General features: G+C 36.6%; 1 protein-coding gene across 1 annotated transcript in view; it reads left to right on the top strand.

The window, feature by feature from the left end:
* Positions 1–12,532, top strand: part of LOC131875794 (pollen-specific leucine-rich repeat extensin-like protein 1) — a 60,648-nt gene extending 48,116 nt beyond the window's left edge. Inside the window, exons 4-5 of the mRNA XM_059220470.1 lie at positions 11,689–11,881; positions 12,339–12,532. Of these exons, the coding sequence (XP_059076453.1) occupies positions 11,689–11,881; positions 12,339–12,532 (387 nt within the window). The remainder of the gene's footprint in view (positions 1–11,688; positions 11,882–12,338) is intronic.
* Positions 12,533–26,610: the final 14,078 nt, after the last annotated feature.

Below are 26,610 nucleotides of genomic sequence, written 5' to 3'. Positions count from 1 at the left end.
CTAGGTCATCAACTCTCTATCACCTCTCTAGGTTTATCACTTCCTTCTTCTCCACCTATCTACCTCTGCATCATGTCTCATTACTCACCTATCTCTCCCCTCCTCTATCTATCTAATTCCTATCTCTTGTCATCTAGTTCTCTCATCTCTCTTTCGTAATATAGTTCTCTCACCTATCTATTTGTCCCATCTCTAGTTCTCTCCCTCTCTCTTCCCCTCAGTTTTGAACTCTCTCCTCCTCTTCTCTCTTCCCCCCCACCTCTCTATCTTCTCCTTCCCTAGGTCTTGTAGTCCCTCCATGTATAACTCTCCCTCAATCCCCTCATACTCTTCTCTCTCTTTATTCTTTCATCTCTCCTTGTATCCCTCCCTCCCATTTATAAGCATCTCCATTCTTTTCTTCCCCTCTCCCTCTCTATCTCCCTCTCCCTCCTTATCCTCATCTCTCTCTCCCTTCCCTACTAATTCATATTCTCTCTTTACCATCTACATCATCAGCTTTCCATCACACCCTCTCTACCCCTCTCTAGGTCTCTCCCTCATTCCCTCTCCACCTCTCTACATTTCCATCCATATCTCATTACCAACCTCTCTCTATCTCCTTCCATCTATCTCAACGCTCTTTATCTCTCTCACCCTATCTAGGTCTCTCACGCCTCTCTCCCCCTCTAGGTGTCTTGTATCTCTATATAACCCATCTAGGTATGTGTAGGAGGATGGTGGGCCATATGAACCCTTAGGAAACCATCACTATCTATCTTACGACACCATATGACCTCTTAGGAAAACATATGGTGTCGTTACAAGTCATATGGTTTCCTAAGGGATCATATGGTGTCGTTAGGGGTCATATGGTGTCCTAAGGGATCATATGGTATCCTAAGGGTTCATATTGTGTTCTATGACCCCTTAGGATACCATGTGATCACTTAGGACACCATATGAGCCCTAATGACACCATATGGTGTCCTATGGGATCATATGGTGTCCTAAGGGGTCATTTGGTGTTTTATGACTCATAAGGACATCATATGACCCCTTAGGACACCATATGACCCCTAATGATAGCATATGACCCCTAACAATACCAGATAGTGTCCTAAGGAGTCATATGGTGTTCTATGACCCCTTATGACACCATATGACCCCTTATGACACTATATGACTCCTAATGACACCATATGGTGTCATTAGGGGTCATATGGTGTCAAAAGGGATCATATGGTGTCGTCAGGGGTCATATAGTGTCCTAAGGGGTCATATGGTATCCTAATGGGTCATAAAATACCATATGACCCTTTAGGACACCATATGATCCCTAACGATACCATATGACCCCTTAGGACACCATATGACCATTAATGACACCATATTGTGTCTTGAGGGGTCATATGGTGTTACAAGTGGTCATGTCATTTACTAGAATGTTAAAAGGGGGTCATATGGTGTCCTAAGGGATCATAAAACACTGTATGACCCCTTGGGAGACCATATGACCCCTTAGGACACCATATGGTGTCGTTGGGGGTCGTATGGTGTCGTAAGGGGTCATATGGTGTCTTTAGGCATCATATGGTATTCTATGACCCATTAGGATGCCATATGACCCCTTAGGATACCATATGACCCCTAATGACACCATATGGTGTCGTTAGGGGTCATATGGTGTCCTAAGGGGTCATATGATGTCCTAAGGGGTCATATTGTGTCATAAGGGATCATATGGTGTTCTATGACCCCTTAGGACACCATATTACCCCTAAGACCACCATATTGTGTCCTAAGGGGTCATATGGTGTCGTTAGGGGTCATATTATGTCTTAAGGGAACATATGGTGTTCTATGACCCCTTAGGACACCATATGGGGTCATATGGTGTCCTAAGGGGTCATATTGTGTCCTTAGGGCTCATATGGTGTCCTTAGGGCTCATATGGTGTGCTATGCACCTTAAGACACCATATGACCCCTTAGGACATGTCATATGGTGTTGTTAGAGGGCATATGGTGTCCTAAGGGGTCATATGGTATTCTATGACCCATTAGGACACTATACGACCCCTAACAACACCATATAGTGTCGTTAGGGGTCATATGGTCTCCTAAGGGATCATACGGTGTCCTGAGGGGTTATATGGTGTTCTATGACCCCTTAGGACACCATCTAATAGCTTAGGACACTATATGACCCCTAAGGACACTATATGGTGTCCTAAGGGATCATATAGTGCTTTTAGGGGTCATATGGTGTCCTAAGGGGTCATATGGTGTTCTATGACCCCTTAGGACACCATATGACCCCTAACAACACAATATGGTGTTCTAAGGGGTCATATAATGTTGTTAGGGGTCATATGGTGTCCTAAGGAGTCATATGGTGTTCTATGACCCCTTAGAATACCATATGACCCCTAAGAACACCATATGACCCCTTAAGACACCATATGGTGTCGTTAGGGGTCATATTGTTTCCTAAGAGGTCATATGGTGTTCTATGACCCCTTAGGACAGCATATGACCCCTAACAACACCATATGGTGTCCTAAGGGCTCATATGGTGTCCTTAGGGGTTATATGGTGTCCTTAGGGGTCATATGATGTTCTATGGTCCCTTAAGACACCATATGACCCCTTAAGACACCATATGACCCCTTAGGACATGTCATATGGTGACGTTAGGGCTCATATGGTGTCCTAAAGGGTCATATGGTATTCTATGACCCATTAGAACACCATATGACCCCTAACGACACCATATAGTGTTTTTAGGGCTCATATATGTTCTAAGGGATCATACGGTGTCCTAAGGGATCATACGGTGTCCTAAGGGATTATATGGTGTTCTATGACCCCTTACAACACCTTTTGACCCCTTAGGAGACCATATGGTGTTCTAAGGGGTCATTTGATGTTGCTAGGGGTCATATGGTGTCCTAAGGAGTCATATGATATTCTATGACCTCTTAGGACACCATATGACCCCTTAGGACACCATATGGTGTCATGAGGGGTCATATAGTGTTGTATGAGGTTATATGGTGTCCTAAGGGGACATAGAACACCATATGACCCCTTAGGACACCATATGGTGTTTTTAGGGGTCATATGTTGTCCTAAGGGGTCATAGAATACCATATGACCCCTTAGAACACCATATATTGTCATTAGGGGTCATATGGTGTTGTAAGGGGTCATAGAACATCATATGACCCCTTAGGACACCATATGGTGTCGTTAGGGGTTATATGGTGTTGTATGGGGTCATATGGTGTCCTAAGGGGTCATAAAACACCATATGACCCCTTAACACCATATGGTGACATTAAGAATCATATAGTGTCCTAAGGGGTTATAGAACACCATATGATCCCTTAGGACACCATATGACCCCTTAGGACACCATTTGGTGTCATTAGGGGTCATATGGTGTCCAAGGGGTTATAGAACACCATATAAACCCATAGGACACTATATAACCTCTAACAACACTATATGATCCCTTAGGACACCATATAGTATCATTAGGGGGTCATATGGTGTCGTGTGGGGTCAAATAGTGTCCTAAGGGGTCATAGAACACCATATCCTTAGGACATCATATGACCCCTTAGGAAACCATATGACCCCTTTGGACACCATATGGTGTTGTTAGGGGTCATATAGTGTTTTAAGGGCCCTTAGGAAACCATATGACCCCTTTGGACACCATATGGTGTCGTTAGGGGTCATATAGTGTTTTAAGGGGTCATAAAACACCATATGACCCCTTAGGACACCATATGGTGTCATTAGGGGTCATATGGTGTCCTAAGGGGTCATAGAATACCATATTTCCCCTTAGGACACCATATTAACCTTAATGACACAATATGACCTCTTAGGACATTATATGGTGTTGTTAGGGGTCATATGGTGTCCTAAGGGGTTATATGGTGTTTTTAGGGGTCATATGGTGTCCTAAGGGGTTATATGGTGTTGTTATGGGTCATATGGTGTCCTAAGGGGTCTTAGAAGACCATATTTCCTCTTAGGACACCATATGACCCTTAACGACACTATATGACCCCTTAGGACATGATATGGTATTGTTAGGGGCCATATGGTGTCCTAAGGGGTCATATGGTATTGTAAGGGGTCATATGGTGTCTTAAGGGGTCATATGGTGTCTCGAGTATCAATAAAACCACTACCCTCAACCCTATCTACCCTAAACAATGTTCCATCAATCTTGTACCCCATGCCATAAACCTTATATCCTACAACCTATTATCTAAATCCTATACAGGGGAGGGAGAAAAAATAGGGGAGAGGGAAGAATAAAGAGAAAGAGAGATCTACGAAGAAAGGGAGAGGTGGTTAGGGAGTGGTTGAGAGACCTAGAGTGGGAAGAGTAGATAGGTGAGGGAGAAAGAGAGAATAAAATAAGAGAGATAAGTTCACAAAGAGAGAAAGAGGGGTAAGGAGGTGGAAAGGAAAGAATTAGAGAGGAGAGAGATAAGGAGGTGAGAGATCTAGAGCCTAGGAAGAGATAGGTGAGAGACCTAGGGTGGAAAGATAGAGTTGAAGGAGATATAGGGGGATTAAGAGACAAAGAGGGAGATGTAGATATGTTAAGATGGAGGGAAGGAGAAAAATAGGTATGGAAAGAGAGGTTAGGAGGGAGAGGTATTCATTAGGAGAACACACAGAGAGTGGAGAGAAAAAATAAGAAGAGAAGAGAGATGGAGAGAGGGGAGGATAGATATGGAGATAAGGAGGGAAGGTGAGAGAGAGAGGGAGAGAGTATAGGAGAGACCTAGAGAGGGGAGAGAGAAGAAATGGAGAGAAGAAAGGGGGAGTAATAGGTCTAGATTTTTTGGTAGATAAAGAGGTGATGAGAGAGATAAGAGAAGGAGAGAGTTCATAAAGGGAGATGGGTAAGGGGTGATGGAGAGAGAGAGGTAGAGAGGAAGGGAGAGGACTAGAGAGGGGATAAATATAGAGATGAGATATGTAGAGCATGAGAGAGAGGTTAAATACCTAGATGGGGGAGATAGAGGAGAGATAGATAGAGGGCATAAAGATAGGTGCCTAATGAGACATTAATGAATAAGTAAGGTAGACATGGAGGGATTCAGAGACCTAAGAAATGAGGAGATAGATAGGTTTGGAGAGAGATAATAGAGGGAGAGAGTTCATAAATGGATAGGGGTAAGGGAGAGGGAGAGAAATATGGAGATTGGGGGAGAGAACTAGAGGGTGGACAATAAATTAGGTGAGATACCTAGAGGGGGAGAGAGAGGTGGGTAATAATATAGGGAGGGATAGGTAGTGAGGTGAATAGGGAGGGAGGAAGGGACCTATAAATGGGGAGAGAAAAGATAGAAGGGATAGGTAGTGACCAAGAGAATGGAGAGGGAGGGGAGTGAAATAATAACATAATGAGAGTGAAGAAGAGAGAGGGAGGGAGTCAAGGATAGATATGGGGTTAAAGAAGGAATGAAAGGTAGAGAAGTTGGGTTTACCTAGAGAGGGGAGAGAGAAGTGAGAGAGACAAGAGAGGATAGAGATAGGTCTAGAGTTTGGGGATGATAAAGGGAGAGATAGATAGATAAATAATGCTAATAGGAGCAAGCTTATTACTAAAATTTGACTAAGTCTAGATTTTATATGATCCTCTTAAAACTAGAATCTACATTATAAGTCCTATAGAGTTGAAACCACTCTCAAACATCCTACCAATATATACATGAAATATAACTTAAAGTATAAGAAATAAAAAAGACATATTGAAATGTGAAAATCTACACACTCACAAAACCTTCACATTGGACAACGCGGAACATTTCGCGCTCGCCAAATGCAAAAAATTGACTTTTCACATTTGGCGAGTGCCAAATGTGAAAATTCAAAATTTTTCATTTGGTGAGTGCCAAATATGGCGCTCGCCAAATGGTTTGGATTGGAAACCACCAACCCTTTAGCAAACCTAGGATGTTGTTTTAACAGAAGACTAAAAAAATTCACATATTTTTGGTCGTGCTCTCCATCACATTTGCACATGTTTCAATGAAACTAAAACAAATACCATAGAAACCTCAATCTCTCTCTTAGCTACCCAAGCATGTAATTTTTTTCGCATTTTGATTTCATTAAGGCTTTCATCTATAATTTCTTTTGTTAGTGTGTCCATTTTTTGTCGAAAACCAACATGCACTATTTTGGGTATAGTTTTTTACACGTTCATCGGATTTTGAAGAAAATTATATTTTTAGAAACTAGACTCCATTCTACACAATTAAAAAAAAATGATTTTTGATTAGTTATCAATGATTTCAGGGGGGAGCATACTCAAATTTCTATTTTTCAGGATGTGTCCACTTCAAAAATTAGTAAAAAAATATATACTCATTAAAAAATTAGTTGATAAATCTGGCATAAACTACAAGGTGTTAGCTAATTTCTCCTTGAAGCGATTTTAAAAATTCAAATAAAAGTTAACATTTTAGGGGGGTCACAACAGACGCTATATTATGTTTTTTGCATAAAAACAGGACCACTTTGTGTGGGCCCCCTTTTTGAAGCCCTTAATCTCCACCATTTTCAAAACAAATTAGTAGTTTAGAAAGTAGACTCGAATCACTCTGACTCTTGTTCTTGTTGCATCTTCAAATCTGGAGTGTAACTATCTTCAATTTGTCGTTGAAGGTCAGACTTTCCTGATTTCAGAAGAAAAAAAAAATGGCATCTTAAGACCCCCTTTTGGTACCACAACTTGGTGCACATACCCACATGCGTGTTATAATTAATACATTTAGCAATGTGAACATAATAACCTAGAGGTTGTAGTGTATTTGGAGCACCCTAAATAGTGATTATGGGTGTTTATATTCAATGAATGATCTTATGCTTGATAGATATAGATTTTTTGTTTCACGTGTTCTTGTGAAATGCCAAAATAAAAATCATGATAATTAGATTATTAGAATCATTATGATAACGAGTAATGAAGTTAGAAGACTTCGGAGAAAAGATTCAGGGAAGAAAATAAGTAGAAATAAAGGAAGAGGGAGTTAAAGAAGTAGTCTTTTTGATAGAAGATAATTGTTCAAAATCATTAATAACTTAATTATATAACATATTGAAATAGTCTTTAGAAAAATATGATTATATACATGAAAGGTTTTGAGAAAGAGATCTAACATATTCATGTTGCTTTCATTCAACAAAGTAAAAAATGCAATAGAATTTAATAGAAAAACTAGACAGAAATGAATGAAGACTATAGTTGTGTAGTGCTTTCCTAGTTTCTTTGTTGTTTCTTTCTTTTGTTGTCTTATTTGGTTTGCTGGCTTTTCTGCCAGTCATTTTGTAAGCAGGCTTTATGCTCTAGACTTTTATATGTTTTATCTTAATCTCCTTTGTTAAAGGTTTCGAGTCCTGAAAACCCGTTTTTCTTAATTAATCAGAACTATAACTCAAGCTCACCACAATTTAGAAAGAGGAATTTTTTTTGTTTAATTAAAACTTGTTCTAAAAACCAAACTCCTATTCTACTTCAAGTAAGCTAAAATATTTGTATTTATTGATAAAAAATATGATATTTATTAAATAGAAATTCATATGGTACTTTAAACTAAAATTATGTTTATTTTATAATATAAACTTCTAAAGCATGCTATGAAAATCTTAATTTACAAAAGGTACAAAAATTATTAAATTTTTTATTACAAATACACCTTGAAACGAACCTAGAGATGAAAGATGAAGCTATCTATCCAAAACGACACATCACACAAACATTTGCACATTGCACTATCATCCTTCACTAATTGCTTTATAATTTTCTGGAATGTATCTAGCTCAAGTCCTAAAATCTCTATAATCTACAAACATCATGAAATGAGATAAAATGTTGGGAATATTTAGGGGTTTGCCATAGTCAAACCCCCATTTTAGTATTTTAACATTCATAGATAGTCAAAAAGAGAATGGTAAATAAAAACAAATTCTTTCAATTCCTAAGTGCATAAAAGATTAAGAGAAAATATTAAAATGAGCTAATTTTGTTAATAGTGTTAACTTGAACCTATAGGGAGAACCACCATTGCATGTAAATAAATTTGCTAACTTCTATACCAAAGATGTTGTCTCACATTATTTAGAGTAAATATGAGAAAAGATTAATAAGATAGTGATAATATTGGATTAGAATATGTTATCCAAATGAAGATGATAAATAAAAGATGTGGTACCTTTTCTCGAGAAGATTAAACTACCAAGGAAGGGGGGAAAATGATACAATTCAAAGCACTAAAAGAAGATATCTATAATGATAGGACTTTCCCCAAGAAAATAAGCTATAGATCTTTGATTTAAAAAAGTGTGTGTATATCCTTTGAAGGAGGCAAGAAAGTGAGATTTTTTTGCTCAAACAAGAGGGAAGAGGCATCCCATTTAATTGTGTTCCAAAATGCATCATATACAAGCAACATGGAAAGTGCACTATTTCAAGAATTTTTGAGATGACAACACATCACACTATCATCTAGAAAGAATTTGCTAAAATTTGTCTCACGTATTTGAAATACACTATGCTCTTCAATTATGAGGTAAAATATTTATTACATAGATATTAAAATCTATTAATAAATCATGGGCTAAGGTGAGTTCAAAATGTAATGAGAATTTGAATGAGTAAATTATTTTTGACACTATAGTACTAGGTATGAGTCACCTTTGAACTTTGATCCTTAATATTCTAACACTTTCTCATCTCATCAAGACTACATGTTTGGAATTCTTGTAATCTTTGCTACTTCTTCATCACCCCCAATCCCTAACAAAGGAAAGTAGAAGACTTCATATGGTTCCTAATGTCAAAAAGTTTTCAATTTCATGGACTTTGTGAAATTATAAAGAAATTAAGTGAATATAAAACACATATAAAGTTCTCCATGTCATAAAGCTTGCAAGTTTGTGAACTTTACAAAATTGTAACCTGGTTCCTTTAATAATAAAAAAGTGCGATATAATGAAAATAAAGAAAGAGAAAGAATAAAGAATGAATAAGTGTTGAATTTTTAAATGTCACAAGGTTTGTGAGTTTTTAAAACTTCCAATAATGCAACAAGATTTATCATAAGCACAATATTCTAACAAAGAATAAGAAATTGAAAGAAAGGCATTAGAGAGTTTTTATTTCATGAACTTCTCAACATAGTTAAAGATAAAAAATCCAACCAAAGGCATATTCAATGGAAAAACCTTAGCACTCCATTATTTTACCTAGCCACCTAGAGCTCTTGAATAATTTATCTATCAAATTAATATTGTGCACCCTTTTAGGGTTGTTTCTACAAGTTTTAAGGGAATCTTTCTCATGCCAATTTCTTCAAGTACAATCACCATTATTATAAAAGATATTCACATATATTAGAATAACATTCAGGCCCCATGCCTTGTAAGTACACCTAGGCATCTATGGGCATAATTTTTAACATGATTTGAGTAGAAAAAATGCATACAAGGTATGGGAATCCCTTAGTGTATAGCACTTTTAAGTATTTCTAAGTTTAATATATACTTTATTATTCCTCCAAGTTTGGTTGTAAATATAGCCACTCACAAGATATATATAGAAGAATTTTTAATTGTAGAAAGGGCTAGCATTTTTTTAGATTAAGAAAGTTCATCAAAGTTATGCTATAAAATTTATTTTTATTGATGCATAAAAATGTAATCAATTTTAGATTCAAGTAAAATATATGACAAATTTCTTAACTGTTTTAGAAAATCAATATATGTTATTCATGTGCACTCTATCCCCAATTTTGTTTAAGAGTTTTTGGGGAATTAAGGAATATTTGACTTCACATTTGTTGTTCTATATATAAGTCTTTGTTATCTTACATCTAATAGTTGTGGCAAAACTAAATTTTTATGTGTGCAAGTGTATGCCAATGTAAAAACCTTTCAAGGCTAACAAATGAAGCTTTTGAGCTAGTTGTGGATTATTAAGTAGAGGTGTGTCTCTAAAATAAAAAGAGTATTTGAGGTTCTAAGCTTTATAAGATAGAGGTAAGTATATTAGGTTCATCTAAGAGTTAGGGTAACTTGTTATGTCATGTTGAATTTTTCACATTTGACTTTAAATATGTGCTACCCATGTATTATTCACACATGATTTGAAAATTCTATAAGAATTGACAATATTGTTATACAAAAGTGTATAATCCTAATATTGTGTGGCATGACTGAAGAATGTGTACAGAACTATCTAGCATAAAGTAGTGTAAATCAATTGGCAATAGTGCTTTCATAGATGCATGCAAATCCCTTATTTCAAATTCTCATCTAGATGTGAAAAGCATCTCAATGTTGAGTTATTTGTGCGGGTAAAAATTACAACATGGAGACAAGCTTATGTTGAGAACTTCATATATAGTGGTGTAAGCTTCATGGGATTGTTCATAGATCAATAGTAGGGATTGGGTTGGTAGAAATATTTGAGTTTGTTAGAGAAAACTTTAGATTGTTTTATAGTGATTTTTATATGTAAGATTGTTAAGACAATAAGTATTCATTTACCTATCAATACAAAGTTTTCTTTGGATTAACATGTTAAGATAGATTATGATTAATATAATTTATTTAATGTTCCTTATGCTACTATAGTCGGTACCTTAATATATCTTATGATTTGTACAAGACCAAACATTGTCCAAGTGTTGGTAGTTCTTATCAAGTTTATGTCTAACCCTAATAAATAACATTAGAATTAGGTAAAAGAGATTTTTAGATAACTGCAAAGGAATTCTAATTATATATTTACTATCATGGGATTGGTGATATTGGCAAGTTACATGATACACAAGGATTTAATGATTCAAATTGGGTAAATGGTTTGGATAGTAAGATGTTCATGTGTAACCATGTGTTCACTCTATTTGGAGGAGGTGTAAAATGGATGAGTAAGAAAAAATCCAAGTTACAAAACTAAAATACATGGCCACAACAAATGCTTATAAGGAGGTAGTGTGTTAGAGTAAAGTAATTAATTAACTTTGCTCTCCTCTTAAGATTTCTCTTTATGCATACATTAGTCATTTAATAATTAATATTTAATTATTAAATGCTCACACCTTAGGGTTAGGTTTTCCTTTTGGTGTTGATCTCCTTTATAAGGATTGATCTCTTGTATTATTCATATTCTTGATTCATTTTTCTCTGATAATACATCTTTTCTCTTTGTCAGAGCCAAAACCCTTGTATTCGTTCTCTCTCTTTCTCTGTGACAGGTTTCTTGCATGCAGGTTTCTTTTGGGTTCTGTGGATTTGTATTTCTCAAATCCTACATGGTATCAGAGCTGGATCTGCTGCAGCTTGTTCAGAATTTTGAAACATTTTGAGATCCAGGTTTTGGTTGCATCAGATCTGTGTTTGTCTTCTGTTTTTTTATTTTGGAATAGGGGGTATTTTTTTTTCGGTGCACTTTGAGCCCAAACAAACCTCACCGTTGAGCTCGTAGCGCCCAAAAACCCCTATTTCCATATAAAATTCGTCCGATTTGGACACAGTTGCACCAGGGGGCAAATTTTTTTTGGCCCCAAGGCCGTACGGCCCTAGGGCACGAAAACCGAGGCGGACTTTCAAAAAAAATCAAAAAAAAAATTTAAAAACGCAGTTTTTTTGTTTAAAAAGCGCGCAGCCTTTTTTGGAGGGACGCGCAGCCCGGCGACCACCGCCGCAGGCGGTCACCACCGGCCGCGGCCCGGTCTCCACCGCCGCGCCGCCGGCACAGCCCCCGCCCGAGTGCCGCTCGGCCCCAGCCCGCTCGCCACCTACGACCACCCCGCGCGCCGCCGCCGCCCCTGCGCCACCAGCCCCAGCGCTAGCCCCTGGTCGCCCAGAGGACCAGGGGCTTAATACCATGTAGGATTTGAGAAATACAAATCCACAGAACCCAAAAGAAACCTGCATGCAAGAAACCTGTCACAGAGAAAGAGAGAGAACGAATATCAGAGCTGGATCTGCTGCAGCTTGTTCAGAATTTTGAAACATTTTGAGATCCAGGTTTTGGTTGCATCAGATCTGTGTTTGTCTTCTGTTTTTTTATTTTGGAATAGGGGGTATTTTTTTTTCGGTGCACTTTGAGCCCAAACAAACCTCACCGTTGAGCTCGTAGCGCCCAAAAACCCCTATTTCCATATAAAATTCGTCCGATTTGGACACAGTTGCACCAGGGGGCAAATTTTTTTTGGCCCCAAGGCCGTACGGCCCTAGGGCACGAAAACCGAGGCGGACTTTCAAAAAAAATCAAAAAAAAAATTTAAAAACGCAGTTTTTTTGTTTAAAAAGCGCGCAGCCTTTTTTGGAGGGACGCGCAGCCCGGCGACCACCGCCGCAGGCGGTCACCACCGGCCGCGGCCCGGTCTCCACCGCCGCGCCGCCGGCACAGCCCCCGCCCGAGTGCCGCTCGGCCCCAGCCCGCTCGCCACCTACGACCACCCCGCGCGCCGCCGCCGCCCCTGCGCCACCAGCCCCAGCGCTAGCCCCTGGTCGCCCAGAGGACCAGGGGCTTATTTTTTTAAGCCCTTGAGGGCTTAAAGGGCCTATTTGGGCTTTTTTGGAGCAGTTTTACTAAATCGGGTATAACTCGGGCATTTTAGCTCGGATTTTCGAATGAAAATAGGCGTTGGAAAGCTGGTTCCGAGCCCGATCTAAAAAATGGAGATCTTTTTTTCTGATTTTTCTGTTTTGTAGTGTTTTTTGCAAGTCGAAGTCAGAACAAGTTTTTTGCACTCCAGGAGCCATATCTTTTGCATACAGACTCCGTTTTTCGAAAGTGAATAGGCGTCGGAAATGTGGTTCTGTGCTCTTTTCAGATCTATAGTCTATTTCATCAGAAAAATCTTCAGGTGCTCCAAATTTTGTCTCAACCCGTTATTGCTTTCTATCATTTTCTGGCTTTCAGTTTGTACTGGGGATTAGTTTTTTGCATTGTGGGGGGGTGTTTTCTCTTGCTTTCTGTTATTTACATCAGAAAACTAGAATTTACAAACACCAATACAAAAAAAAATCAAACCCCCTTCTGCATCTTCTGTCTAGTTCTGAAAGACCACTTAATAATAATTAAAAATTCAGAGCAGTTGAGGCACAGTTTACAGGATGGCAGACAGACCTATTGAATCTCTCACACCGCATAATTACCACACTTGGAAGGGTCGCATGATGACTCTTCTCCAGTCAAAAGGGTTATGGTCCTATTTGGATGAGGTTCAGCCTCAGTTGACACGTCCTTTTGAGATTATGCAGCACAGGAACAATATGGATCAGGCTATGGGATTGATGGCTTTACACATTTCCGACAGTCTCCAGTTTCATCTTGAGGGTTGTATCACTCCTCGAGCCATTTGGACCAAGTTTGAGGGACTTTTTGGTACTGTCAACGAGTTCAGAGCTTTGCAGCTTGAGGCAGAGTTAACTTCCTTGGTACCTGATTCATTTCCTTCTATTGAGGACTTTCTGATGAAGTTCAAATAGCAAAGATCTATCTTGCAGGGTTGTGGTAAGACTAAGACTGATACAGAGTGCATTTTCCTGATTCTCTCCAAGCTTCGGGGTCCATTTCAGATCTTCTCTTCGACCTTCTATTCCACCATGGATACCTTGGGTGCTTGACATGTCATGCCTTCTTTTGAGGTCTTTTGTGATCGTCTGACTCATGAGCAAGCTAAGCTTAAGCAGTTGGATTCACTTTCAGGTTCACAAAACCAAGCATTGGTAGCCCAGTCCTCCAAAGGAAAACAGAAGCAGAAACCGAAGCCTAAGAAAGATTCAGAGGCTAGTGAGAATCCCTCCAAGCCACCACCTAAGTCTAATTCAAAACCACAATTCAATTCTAAATAGGGCAAATCTTCAAAGTCTGGTGAGTCTTCCTCCAAGACTAAGAAGAAATCAGGTGATCCTTGCAGTTTTTGTGGCAAGGAAGGACATCCCGTTTCCAGGTGTTGGAAATGTTTAGAGGCTTTGGAGGAAGCCATGCAGCAGCATAATATCAGTGCACCACAGCCTCCTTCACAGCCCACAGGGAAAGGTCATGCTCTTTCTGCACGAGCATTGTCCTTAGCGTCCACTTGGATTCTAGATTCTGGTGCCTCTCACCATATGACACACACACAGGATTTGGTCACCGCTCTTGCTCCTACAGGCACTCGACATACTGCAGTTGGTGACTCAGCACAACTTTCCGTTCAGGGTTCTGGTACTGTTTCATTGGATGGTGGTTGTCTTCAGGATGTGCTTTTGGTTCCTGACATTTCGACAAACCTTCTATCTGTTTATCAGATTTGCCACTCTGGCTCTGGTAAGACAGTTGAGTTCTCTCCACATGATGTGGTTATTCGAGATCTTCATGATCCTGACTTGGTTGTGGCTACTGGGAGTGTGGATTCTGCATCTCACTTATATAGTTTTGATGGCTTTGAGAGTTCAGACACTGTTGGTTCCTCTCTTATAGCACATGCAGATTCAGTGAGCAGGCTTTGGCATGAGCGTTTTGGTCATGTCAATTACAGATATCTACAGCAGATGAGTACACAGGCACTTGTGATTGGGCTTCCACAGATTTCTTGTACAGATGGTGTATGTCATGGTTGTGTCCTTGGCAAACATCATCGAGATCCTTTTCCTAAGGGTCGAGCCTCTCGTGCTAGGGCAGCCCTAGAGTTGGTACACAGTGATCTTATGTCCTTTCCGACTCCTTCTTTTTCAGGGGCCCGTTATGTACTCACTTTTATTGATGACTTCTTCAGACGTACATGGGTGTACTTTCTTAAGTACAAGTCTGATGTCTTTGACTCTTTCAGGAAGTTTAAGACATTTGTGGAGAAGCAATCTGGACTTTCTATCAGGAGGATACGCACAGATAATGGGGGGGAGTATGTAAATCAGGCTTTCAGAGATTTTTGCACTGAGCATGGTTTACAGCATCAGTTTACAGTTCCTTATACCCCTCAACAGAATGGTGTTGCTGAGAGAAAGAACAGAACCTTACGGGAGATGGCAAATTGTATGATACAGTCTCGAGCTATGAGTTCTTCATTTTGGGCTGAGGCAGTCAATTGTGCCAATTATATTCAGAACCGGATGCCCCATAAGGCATTACGACATATGACTCCTGAGGAGGCTTGGACCCATGTCAAGCCTGATGTTTCTACATTCCGAGTTTTTGGTAGTGAGGCTTGGGCATTTATTCCTGATGCTCAGCGGATAGCCATGGAGAGGAAGAGCCGACCACTCATATTTGTTGGCTACTGTGAGGATGTTAAGGCATACAGGTTGTTTGATCCTGATTCCAGAGAGGTCTTGTTTCGGCGGGATGTCCAGTTTGATGAGTGCTATCCTCAGATGGATTCTCCATCACCAGCTTCTCCCTCATTGCCTACTCCTTCCTCTTCATCTCTTGAGGATTACTTATCTCTTGAGGATGATGTAGATCATGATCCACCATCTCCACCACCACCAGTTGCTCCGTCTTTGCCGAAGTGGGCCCGTGATACTGTTGATGCAGCTGGTTCTTTGGCAGGTGATCCTTCAGATACTCGTCGCACTCGTGCTCAGACATCTGGTTCTAGTCTTTTGAGTCATACCCTTTCAGATGATCCTCAAAAGTTTTCAGAGGCGACAGGACACCCAGAGTGGGATAGGGCCATGGATGAGGAGTATTCTTCTTTGATGAAGAATCATACTTGGGATCTTTGTCCTCTTCCTAAGGGAAGAAAGTTGGTTCGGTGCAAGTGGGTGTATCGTACCAAGTATGCTGCAGATGGTTCTATTGATAAGTATAAGGCCCGTCTTGTTGCGAAGGGGTTTTCTCAGATAGAGGGTATTGACTACTCTGAGACCTTTGCTCCTGTCGCCAAGATGAATTCTATACGCCTGGTACTTTCACTTGCAGCTTCACAGGGATGGACAGTGTTTCAGATGGATGTGAAGAGTGCCTTCTTGCATGGAGACCTACATGAGGAGATCTATATGGAGCAGCCTCAGGGTTTTGTGCAGGACACTTCTTTGGTTTGCAGACTTCGACGTTCATTGTATGGTCTCAAACAAGCCCCCAGGGCTTGGTATGAGAAGATGGACTCCTTCTTGCTTTCCTCGCACTTCACACGCTGTCATTCCGATCACACAGTCTATATTCAGCGTCAGGAGGGTGATCTTTTGATTCTAGTGCTATATGTAGATGATCTCATCATTACAGGTAGCTCATCCTCCATGATTCAGAGTGTTCAGAGAGCTTTGATGGAGCAGTTTGAGATGACCGATCTTGGTCTCTTGCACTTCTTTCTGGGTCTACAGGTTATTCAATCTTCGGATGGGATTTCCATTTTTCAGGAGAAGTATGCTCTTGATATGCTTCAGCGATTTGGCATGCTTGATTGCAAGTCTGCCCCCACTCCATTTCAGTCAGGTGTTGTTTTGTCTTCCACTTGCTCTACTCCTTCAGTAGACCCCACTTTATACAGGCAGTTGATTGGCAGTCTGTTGTACCTGACACATTCTCGTCCTGATCTTTCCTTTGCGGTTGGCCTTGTCTCTCGGTTCTCCCATGATCCTCATGAGAGCCATTGGCAAGCAGCCAAACGTATTTTGAGATATATTCGGGGCACCACACATTATGGCATTCACTACTCTTCAGGATCCCCTCATATCATTGGCTTCACTGACTCCGATTGGGCTGGTGATGTCAATGATCGGAAGTCTACTTCTGGCTTCGTTTTTTGCCTTGGTTCTGGTCCTATCACATGGTCTTGCAAGAAGCAATCTGCTATTGCATTATCATCTACAGAGGCTGAGTACCGTGCAGCAGTGTTAGCTAGTCAGGAGGTTTTATGGCTTCGGCAGTCGATGACAGAGTTTGGGTTTCCTCCAGATTGTCCCACTATTCTTTGGTGTGACAACCAGAGTGCCATTCACATTTCTCGCAACCCAGTGGAGCATCAGCAGACAAAGCATATTGAAATCCACATGCACTTCATCAGACAGTTGATTCAGGATGGTTCTCTCATCTTGGAGTATATTCCTACAGAGGAGCAGGTTGCAGACATCTTCACTAAACCTTTGGCATCTCCGCGCTATCTTCAGTTGCGCTCAATGCTTGGGGTGAAGGAAGTTGTCCTTGGGGGGTCTCAGTGAGGCCTTCCTTCCTTCATGTTTTCTTTTCAGCATGATTCTTTATCTCTTTTTGGAGAGGAGTTTTTTCCCACTGGGTTTTCTCCTTTACTCCACTTTATAGAGATTTTCTTGTATTTGGGTACCTCATCAGGCCTTGTTGCCGGGACCCTCTTTTGCATTGTAGTTCCTTTGCTTTCTTCTGCATTGTTTGTAGCTGCATTGTAGCTCATCTTAAGGGGGGGTGTTAGAGTAAAGTAATTAATTAACTTTGCTCTCCTCTTAAGATTTCTCTTTATGCATACATTAGTCATTTAATAATTAATATTTAATTATTAAATGCTCACACCTTAGGGTTAGGTTTTCCTTTTGGTGTTGATCTCCTTTATAAGGATTGATCTCTTGTATTATTCATATTCTTGATTCATTTTTCTCTGATAATACATCTTTTCTCTTTGTCAGAGCCAAAACCCTTGTATTCGTTCTCTCTCTTTCTCTGTGACAGGTTTCTTGCATGCAAGTTTCTTTTGGGTTCTGTGGATTTGTATTTCTCAAATCCTACAGTGTGGTTATGTAGATTATGTTTAAAAATAAATTGTGTGTAGATAGGTCAAGATTAAATGTGATAATACAAGATGTATTTGGTAAAGAACTCAATGAACCATACTCATATGAAGCATATTTATGTTGAATACATCACTTTGTCTGTGAGATGATTGAGGGTGGTAGAGTCATGATATAGAAGGCTAGCACTTTGGTTGATGTTATTGATTCTCTCACTAAGCTAATGAGTATAAATAAATTTAATTGGTGCAAAGAAGTTGTGGCCCTTGTCTTTCTAAGCACTTGATTTATTTTAGTTTTTGTTTACGTATTTGTAATGTTAATATCAAATGATGAATATGTTAGGCACATTGTGTCATTTACCTTATAAATTATATTTGATTATATAGATGATAAATAAAGTATGATCTGTGAACATCACAGAGTGAACAAAATTGGATATCCATGTAAGGACACTTTATTTATTTATTACTCAATCTCTGAAATACTTGGGATATAGTGATGTTCCATTAAAAATGTAGTATTGAAAGTTTCAAAACATCTTTTCAATTTAATGTTCATAACATTATACTCTATATTCTTATTAAATGTCTATATTTATAAAGTATTAATTTGACTCTTAAGATAAATTCTATGATACACTAAAAAATATATATATATTTAAAAAATAATTTGAAACTATTCTAGATTGCTTGACCATTGAGATTAGATTTTTAGTTCTGGGAGCAATCATTATTTTTTAAATGGCTTAAATAGTTATTGATCATTGTCCTTCCCAACCAATCATTTTTAAAAAAAATTCAAACTAAAATAATTTTTTATCTTTTCAAAAGTCAACATGCAATTTTTTAGCAAAAGTTATTTAAAAACTGATTTATTTGTCATATGATTGGTCTATATTATTTTCAATAGGCATAAAATTCAAACTTTGTCAACAAAAAAAACAAAATAATTACATCAGCAAATGTAAAATCATCTTTTAACTTCAATTTGTTTTACTATTATACATAGAACATAGAGTACATCATTTATTGTTATTGTTACTAATGACATCATGTCACATTAACAATAGATTTTTAGTTCTTGCCCACAGACAGGCAGGATACTAACACATCTGTTGGATGCACTTTGTTAGTTCCGCGGACCAATCGTATTAAAATATTTTTTTGGCTCTTCTCCTATTTTCTAATGTTTGCTATTTTAATAGAATTAATAATTAAAATGAAATTATTTTTTTCTTTTATCATTGGGTGTTGCCGCTAATTTATTTTTTTTCCAAAAAAACTAATTTCAAAATAGTGATAGTTTTATTATGTGGATATCAGTGGTAAAGGCCATATCCTCAGGCGGTTTCTTGAATGTTAGACGGTAAAAGCAGTTTCTCGAATGTCAACGGTGGCGGTTTCTTGAATGTTAGACGGTAAAAGCAGTTTCTCGAATGTCAACGGTAAAAGCAGTTTCTCGAATGTCAACGGTAAAAGCAGTTTCTGGAAAGCATAGCCAAATCTGAATAAAGCTTCCCCATTGTCGTGAATCAGATAAGGAAGCCCCAATGCAATAGACATATGAATTGTGATTAAATGTATTACTAACTTGACCACTGTGATGAATTGTTACTAATATCTTTCTCTTTGTTGGTTTTTGTGTGAGGCGCACTCTGAGATCAGAGAAAGGTTATCGTGCAAGAGGGCGAGTTCCGTAAGACATGATGAAAGAGGTAGAAAATTGACAGCAAAACCATTTTCACACACCACCTAGACTTATCCTTGCATTCCTGATTTCTGTGTCATTTTGGTACCTATCTTTGTTTTGTAACGTGCCTTAATTGTGTAGCACCCAAAACAGGCTATCAGAAAACAGAATTTTTTCATGGTGTTAAGAATCTAAACATTAAGATTTATACATATTATCTGCATAAAAGGAATGTGGTTTTACAAAAGCAACAAATAATAAGGAATCCGATAAATAGGGCACCGTTCCTGTAATGTCTTTTGCCCTAATCAAAATAATAGAATAGGACCCAATGCTCTTCTTTTCCAAATGCTTTCAATATGCTACTAGGACCATTTTCTGATAGTAGATACACTGAGCTACAAAGAAAATAAAAATTCAATACTTGTAAGCAAAAAGAAGAGACATCAATATCAAAAGTTGTGTATACATAAATAAGAGTATTAAAGAATGAAACTTTGGTTAATTGGCATTATTGATTCAGAATACCCCAAACTGAAATTTGTGCATATTTTCAATTAGAAACAGTGAATAGAATTTGGTCAATTGGGCACAGTTGGCCTGTAATATGCCAAAATTCAAAACTAGCTCTATATCACATTATAGAATTGGAGAATGAAATTTGTTCAGTTGGAGAATGAAATTTGTTCAGTTGGGCACACTAAAATTGTAATGGCTTACAAAATTATACCACAAACAACTTACAAATCAAAAGAAACATATTTATTACATTACAAAATAAAGAATAAAATCAAATTCTTCAATTTGAGACTTGACTTGCAACGCCCTCCTCCCTATTAAATTAGAGGAACAGATTCCAACCAAGTCTCTGAACATTCTAAGCCACGTTTGTGGAAGCATAGTGAACTATCTTTATATGATACAACACAGAAAAACTTTCCCTTATCCAACACTGAAACTGAATTTTTTTCTCAAACAAGATTGTTACTTCCAGCCTTTGATCTCAAACTATCCCACACCTTGCAAACCCTTCCTAGCAACAAATAGTCTGTTCCCTCCTGCAGTCATTCTTGTTATCCTCTTGTTGCCCTGCTTATTATCCACGATATTTTTCCTTAGAATCTTTAACTTCTCCCTTAGATCCACTTCACAACATGCCTCTATATCCCCTCCCCTGCTAACAAAAACCTGCTTTCCATACCCCAAAATCCTATTTTGTGCCCCTCCAACACCTGGAATTGTATCCCCCAATGCCACCCATGGATTACTGTTGTTGAGCTGCCTCAAATCCGCCATAAAAAGGCCCCCATTCCTCACACCTAATTTAAATATGCTGCCAAATTGCTCATTAACTATCACATCAGCAAAACAATCGGAAAGAGAGTCTGCTTTTGCTTGATGAATGACAGGTCCCGGGTTTGATTCTCGACACTCCCAGACAATTTTCTGTGACCCGATGTCCCACAACTTCACATCTAACCTGTAACCGAATGGGCCACCACTAACACTACTAGACATCAGTAAATTGTGTGAACCTATCCACTCCAACTTAGTGGCAGGTGATAATTCTGAGCCTCCAAATCCTATCTGACATCCCAATTCTGCCATGGGGTGAAAGGATTCAACATCAATTAACAGAATCGTGTGAGCATTCTTCGTGCTGGATTCATGACTGCTAAAAATCACATTATTGGAGGGACAAAATTTTGTGCAAATTGTTTCATGCTGTCAGTGATGCCGATGAGAAAAAAAACATAGGCACAGTTTGCAGGTAAAATTTAAGAAACCATACGGCAGCAAAGGCGAAAACTTAGCCTTCCTCACTGCAAAGCCTCAAAAAATCGATGTATAGAATCAAACTGCAATGTCAAACACAAACTTGCATACACTACGACTCCACAATGAATTAGAATTAGAATTTTATGTGGAGGGTGAAAAACAATGTATGAATGCAAAATGTGGAAGCATTGACCAACCACGTGAGCTATCCTAGAAGATGCCATGCACCACAACTACAACCCACATGCCATCCCTCCAACCAAAGACAGAAAAATTCCTTTCTTGCATGCATACCTTAGTTGGAGCCGTTTCGCATTTCAATGGCCGAAACACGTTTCCCCGTTGCGAACGGCTGACTCCAGGCTGTTCACTGTATTTACTGTATTTACAGTTTTTCTTACCTACCCATTAATTCGTTGGAAGTTATATTGGAGTTAAAATTACAAGTTTGTTAATGACTAAATTGCAGCAGATTAAGAGAGCTGTCAATGGCATGTTGGAGTTTAAATTATTATATTTTTATTCAACTGCAGATTTATAGAGCTTTAAATAGTATGTTGTAGTTAAAACTATTAGTTTTTTTAATGATTTAATTGAAGATTAATAGAGCTGTGAATTGGGCATTTATAGTTAACCATTAGTTTTTTTATTCTATTTCATTTTTATTTTTTTTACATAAATTCATTTTTAAAATAATTTTTGAGTTTCAAGAATATTAAATTATTTTTTATAAAATCAATATATATTTATAAAATTATTTAATAATTAAATTGTTTTTGATATGTATAAAATAGTTTTGTTATTTGATATGGCAAACATGAAATTTTTTGAATACGTAGCCTTTGCCGTTGTCATTCAGTTTCTGGTTTCTGGTTTCTGGTTTCTAGTTTCTGGTTTCTGGTTTCTGGTTTCTGGTAACATAGATGCATACTGACTAAAACTTTTCATTTACAGCTTGATTTCCCTCGATTTTGTAAATGTTGTATTTCAAGGGTGTTTTATAAAGCAAATTGAACATTTGGACGACTTAAAGTATGAGAGCCTTTGATCCCACGACCATTATTGATCTTCTTTGTTCCACAATAAACAACCATATCTGGAAGCGACACAAACAAAATGTCTATTGTACAAGATTTGTTTTCACCTTGGGTGGGGTCATCTTCATTATAATTCAAATTTAAATAGCTTTTAATATTATAATATTGTTTATTTGTAATACTGAAAACTTAAATCAAAACAAGTTACATATTAATTAGATTTTTAATTATGAATTAATATTATTCTAATGAACTTTTTATTAAATTTGTCAAGTTTTATTTTTCTTTTGTCATTATTACTCTTTAATTTGTTGTTTGAATACTGTATAAATACATAAAAGAAATATTATTTTGATGCATATATATAATTTATCTTATTATTGTTAATTTAGTCTATATATATTTCAATTTTGTATTTTTCCCTTCACCTTCCAAGGAACACACAACTTGTATAAGTTAAATACAAATACCTAATTATGACATGAATTATGATAATATTCATATGCAAATGTCTTCTATTTATATAGTCAAATTTGTTACTAAATTTTGTATCCATGTTTCATTTTGTTAGTATTTCATTTGCATCTCATTATTCAACATACAACATATTTGTAAGTGTTACATGCTTTGAGATACATGATCCTCCTAAGATTCACATGCGCCTTAACATGCTCACAAAATGCTATGGTCAAATTGACATATCGTGTTGATTTTGCAATTGTCCTAAATTTAGTTTAATTGCCTCATAAACGACATTGTTGTTCTTTACCATTATACCTAGCATGTACATTAACCTTCTCTAACTCCCCTCTACCACCCATACATTTCCTATTCTCCTCTACCATCACATTTCTAACTCTCGACAAGAACATGATGTAGTTTTTGCTCCTCTCCTCGATACTAAATTCATTAATTACTCATGCATCTAACTTGTATATCTTGTGCTAGGGTTTTGAATGTCTATTTTTTATGATACATATTAGGCCTAATCATGACTCAAAACCTTCTCAACCATTCAATTCTTCTTCAAAACCTTCTTTTTTTCATAACATGAAAGCCCATATTTCTGCTATGTCTCTTTGTCCATTTAAGATGAATGAAAAATGCACGTCTGAACACAAGATATATATTCAATGTATATGTGCGCTATTAGCAAATTTTCCTATATGCAACTTGTTCTAAATCTTTTACAAATTTTCATTATTAGATTGCATAGGCTCTTTCATCTCTGTAATAAAATAGAAAAAATGGCACATAGTATTAAAAAGATAAGGGATCAAGTGTATACACTGCTTATACATCCACCAAAAATTTAAACATCTCATTTTTCTAAAATATCATAAAGTTAATACTACTGTAATCCTCAATAATTCTTTACAATTCAGCAAATAAATTATTAAACAATCCTTCTTTCCTCCTTGTGATTAATAAACCCGCACTACAACAAGAACGATAAGATTGTGCACAAAGTTATTTAAAGAATCACATTTAACATACAGGTAATACCCATTATGAGATAAATAAACATAAATCCAAGTTCAAACAATATCAACTTTTCTATTCTATTTTCCATACCTACCATTCCAATGAACTATATCAAAAAAAATTGTAAAGCGTTACTTGCCAAAAGCCACCTCGACCTTGCCTTTTCTCTTCTACTTTCCACATTTCTAACTCTCGGCAAGAACATGACGCTATGCGTCTCTTGTTATAATAAAATAAGCATATTTGTATACATATAGAAGCATTATTAAATTTTTGAGTGACATTATGTCACATGTAGAGTTTATTTTTCCATTTTTTAAAATTTTAAATTTACATATTGATGTTTGTGGTGGGATACACAAATGATTTAGCTTTAAGAAGGTTATTTCCATTAACATATTATTATTTTCTTGAATTTTTATTATAACTTTCATATATTATTATTATAACCTTAATTTTTAATTAATAAATAAAATTGACACTCAATTTTTTAATAGACAAACAATTTTTTCCTTTCCACTTTTTATTGTGCTTTCTCTTCAATTGCATTAAAAATTATTAATCGGCCATTCACCTCCTCCTAAGAGTAATTGATCACCATTTTGAAAGTTTAAATTTAATAAATTTATTGTATTAAACTAATGTAATATATATTTTATAAATTAATACAATATACATTCATTCATATAATTATAGGGTAATGTAGTCTAAAGCTAATTGATAGACTATAATGAGATTTTGGATGTATAATGTCAACAAATCAAGCTTGACAAAATCTACTTCTTAGATGTTATATTAAATAATTCAAGTTTGATAAAATCTATTTTTAGGATATGCAATGAATATTTTTGAAAGGAGATTATAGTAATATAATATGCATTTATTCATTATAAATAGTGTTTTTAATTAATTTTATGTCTTTCAATCAACCATTTTTTAATTGAATATTACTATACTTACATTTGCATGGTCATTTTAAAATGTAACATTTTTAATGAATATAAATTTATAACTTAATGTAGAGCATTGCAAATTTAGTTGATAGAGTGGAATGAGATTTTAGATTTTCTCTTACCAATACTATAATGTATAATGTGAGAAAAATCAAGTTAGAATTTTTTATTTTTTTTATATTTTAATATAGAATATATAACTAATTAATTGCAATATACATTATATGAAAATTTTAATAATATTAATACTTACTAGCAATTGCACCTTGGTGTGCAATGGGTACACCGAAGAAGTTTGGAAGGTTTTTTAGGAAAAAAAAGTCTATTTTTTATATACGATTGTGTAGTTAATGGGATCAATTGGTATCCTATTTAGCAAATGATATTGTTTGTACTAAAAATATCTTAATTGAAAAATCATAGCTTCAAATAAATTATGCATCCATTTATAGGAATTCAAACATGACTAAATTAAACCCTCTAAATCTTTCAATGATGGTACAATAATCATAGTTTTCTTTTCAAAAATATGTGAAGGTCGTGTCTTGCATATATTATCATTCTATGGACCTAAGTATGTTTTTTGTGTTTGGAATATGTTGTTTCAATTTTGACCTATGCTTAAATGTATTAGATTAGAAAGGTAAAAATGTCATGTTTAATCCATGATTGTAGATTACTATACGGTGGAGGATGTGATTACAAGAATATTACCATATATAATTCTAAGGATACATTTAAAATTATCGTAAATTGTCATTTGTGGAGCATTTTGATGATCAAAAAGTTGAGATGATTTTTTATGATAAAGAAATTGAGATTCCAATAAAACTGTATTATTATATAATGGTTGAATCAATCAGAGATATCATTTTAGGTTAATATATTCTTACATTTTGCATGCATACTATTTCTCATTTATCTTATAACAAGTTTATAATATGGAGAGGATAAGAAATAAAAAAGCCACTCTCCCGATGTAAAAGTTATGAAATTATAAACAATAATTGAAGATCGTTATATTATATTCTTCAAAAAAAAGAAAATTAATATTTTTTGTATGTACTTTAAAATATATTATCAAGGTGTTTGTCTTGATGTGTCCAATTTAATCACAATTATATTTGTATGATAAATTATAAAATTTATAATGATACCAATGATGCCTAATCCCCTTGGTCAAAATATTAGTTCTTCATTGTTTCATAGATATACAAGTATATCCAATGTACCTTCCTAATTATCCCATAGATCATAACAATCTTGGTGGAAAAGGATAATTATATAAAGTCTTGCCACTTGAAACCTACAACAATATAGGTCACAAACCATGCCACAAGGTTTGTATAGTGATTAAATCTAAAGTCCTCATCTACACAAGGTTCAAGAATGCTATGATAGGTCATTTTTTGTATCTATCTTTGGCACTCTTTTGTTGCACTCATTAGTGGTGTGTCTCTCAATGCTATGAACTTTAGCACTCTATCCCTTGAATACTTCTAGAGGGGTTCCAAAGAAAAATCAAAATGTCAAATAAATAAATAAGGAGCCTACTCCACAAGTAAATATCAAAATTACAAAAGGTCTATTTACTATAGAGGATTGAGAAATTGTATAAGTATTAATATAGGTTGGTCAACAAAGACTACTAATTTATGGACATTTGTGTGTGAAGGGTGTTGATCATTCAAAGGATTTAAGTCAAACAGAAAATGAAAGATCTAGTGAAGGCTCTACTTAGGTTTGTTCCTAGGAAGTATCCCATAATCAAGAAGTTATATGGTCAAAGCTAATAGTTGAAATAATTACGTATAGTTTTGAGTCTAATAGATCAATTCCATGAAATTTTGTATTTTTGTTTTGTGCCAAAGCACATTATCTAATAAAAAGGATGTGTTTGTGATTAGTACCCTAGTTCTTGCATGGTAGGAAGAATAACTAAGAATT

Source organism: Cryptomeria japonica, chromosome 5 (genome assembly GCF_030272615.1).
Source record: "Cryptomeria japonica chromosome 5, Sugi_1.0, whole genome shotgun sequence".
NCBI lineage: Eukaryota > Viridiplantae > Streptophyta > Pinopsida > Cupressales > Cupressaceae > Cryptomeria > Cryptomeria japonica.
This window is presented reverse-complemented; position numbering and strand designations above follow the sequence as displayed.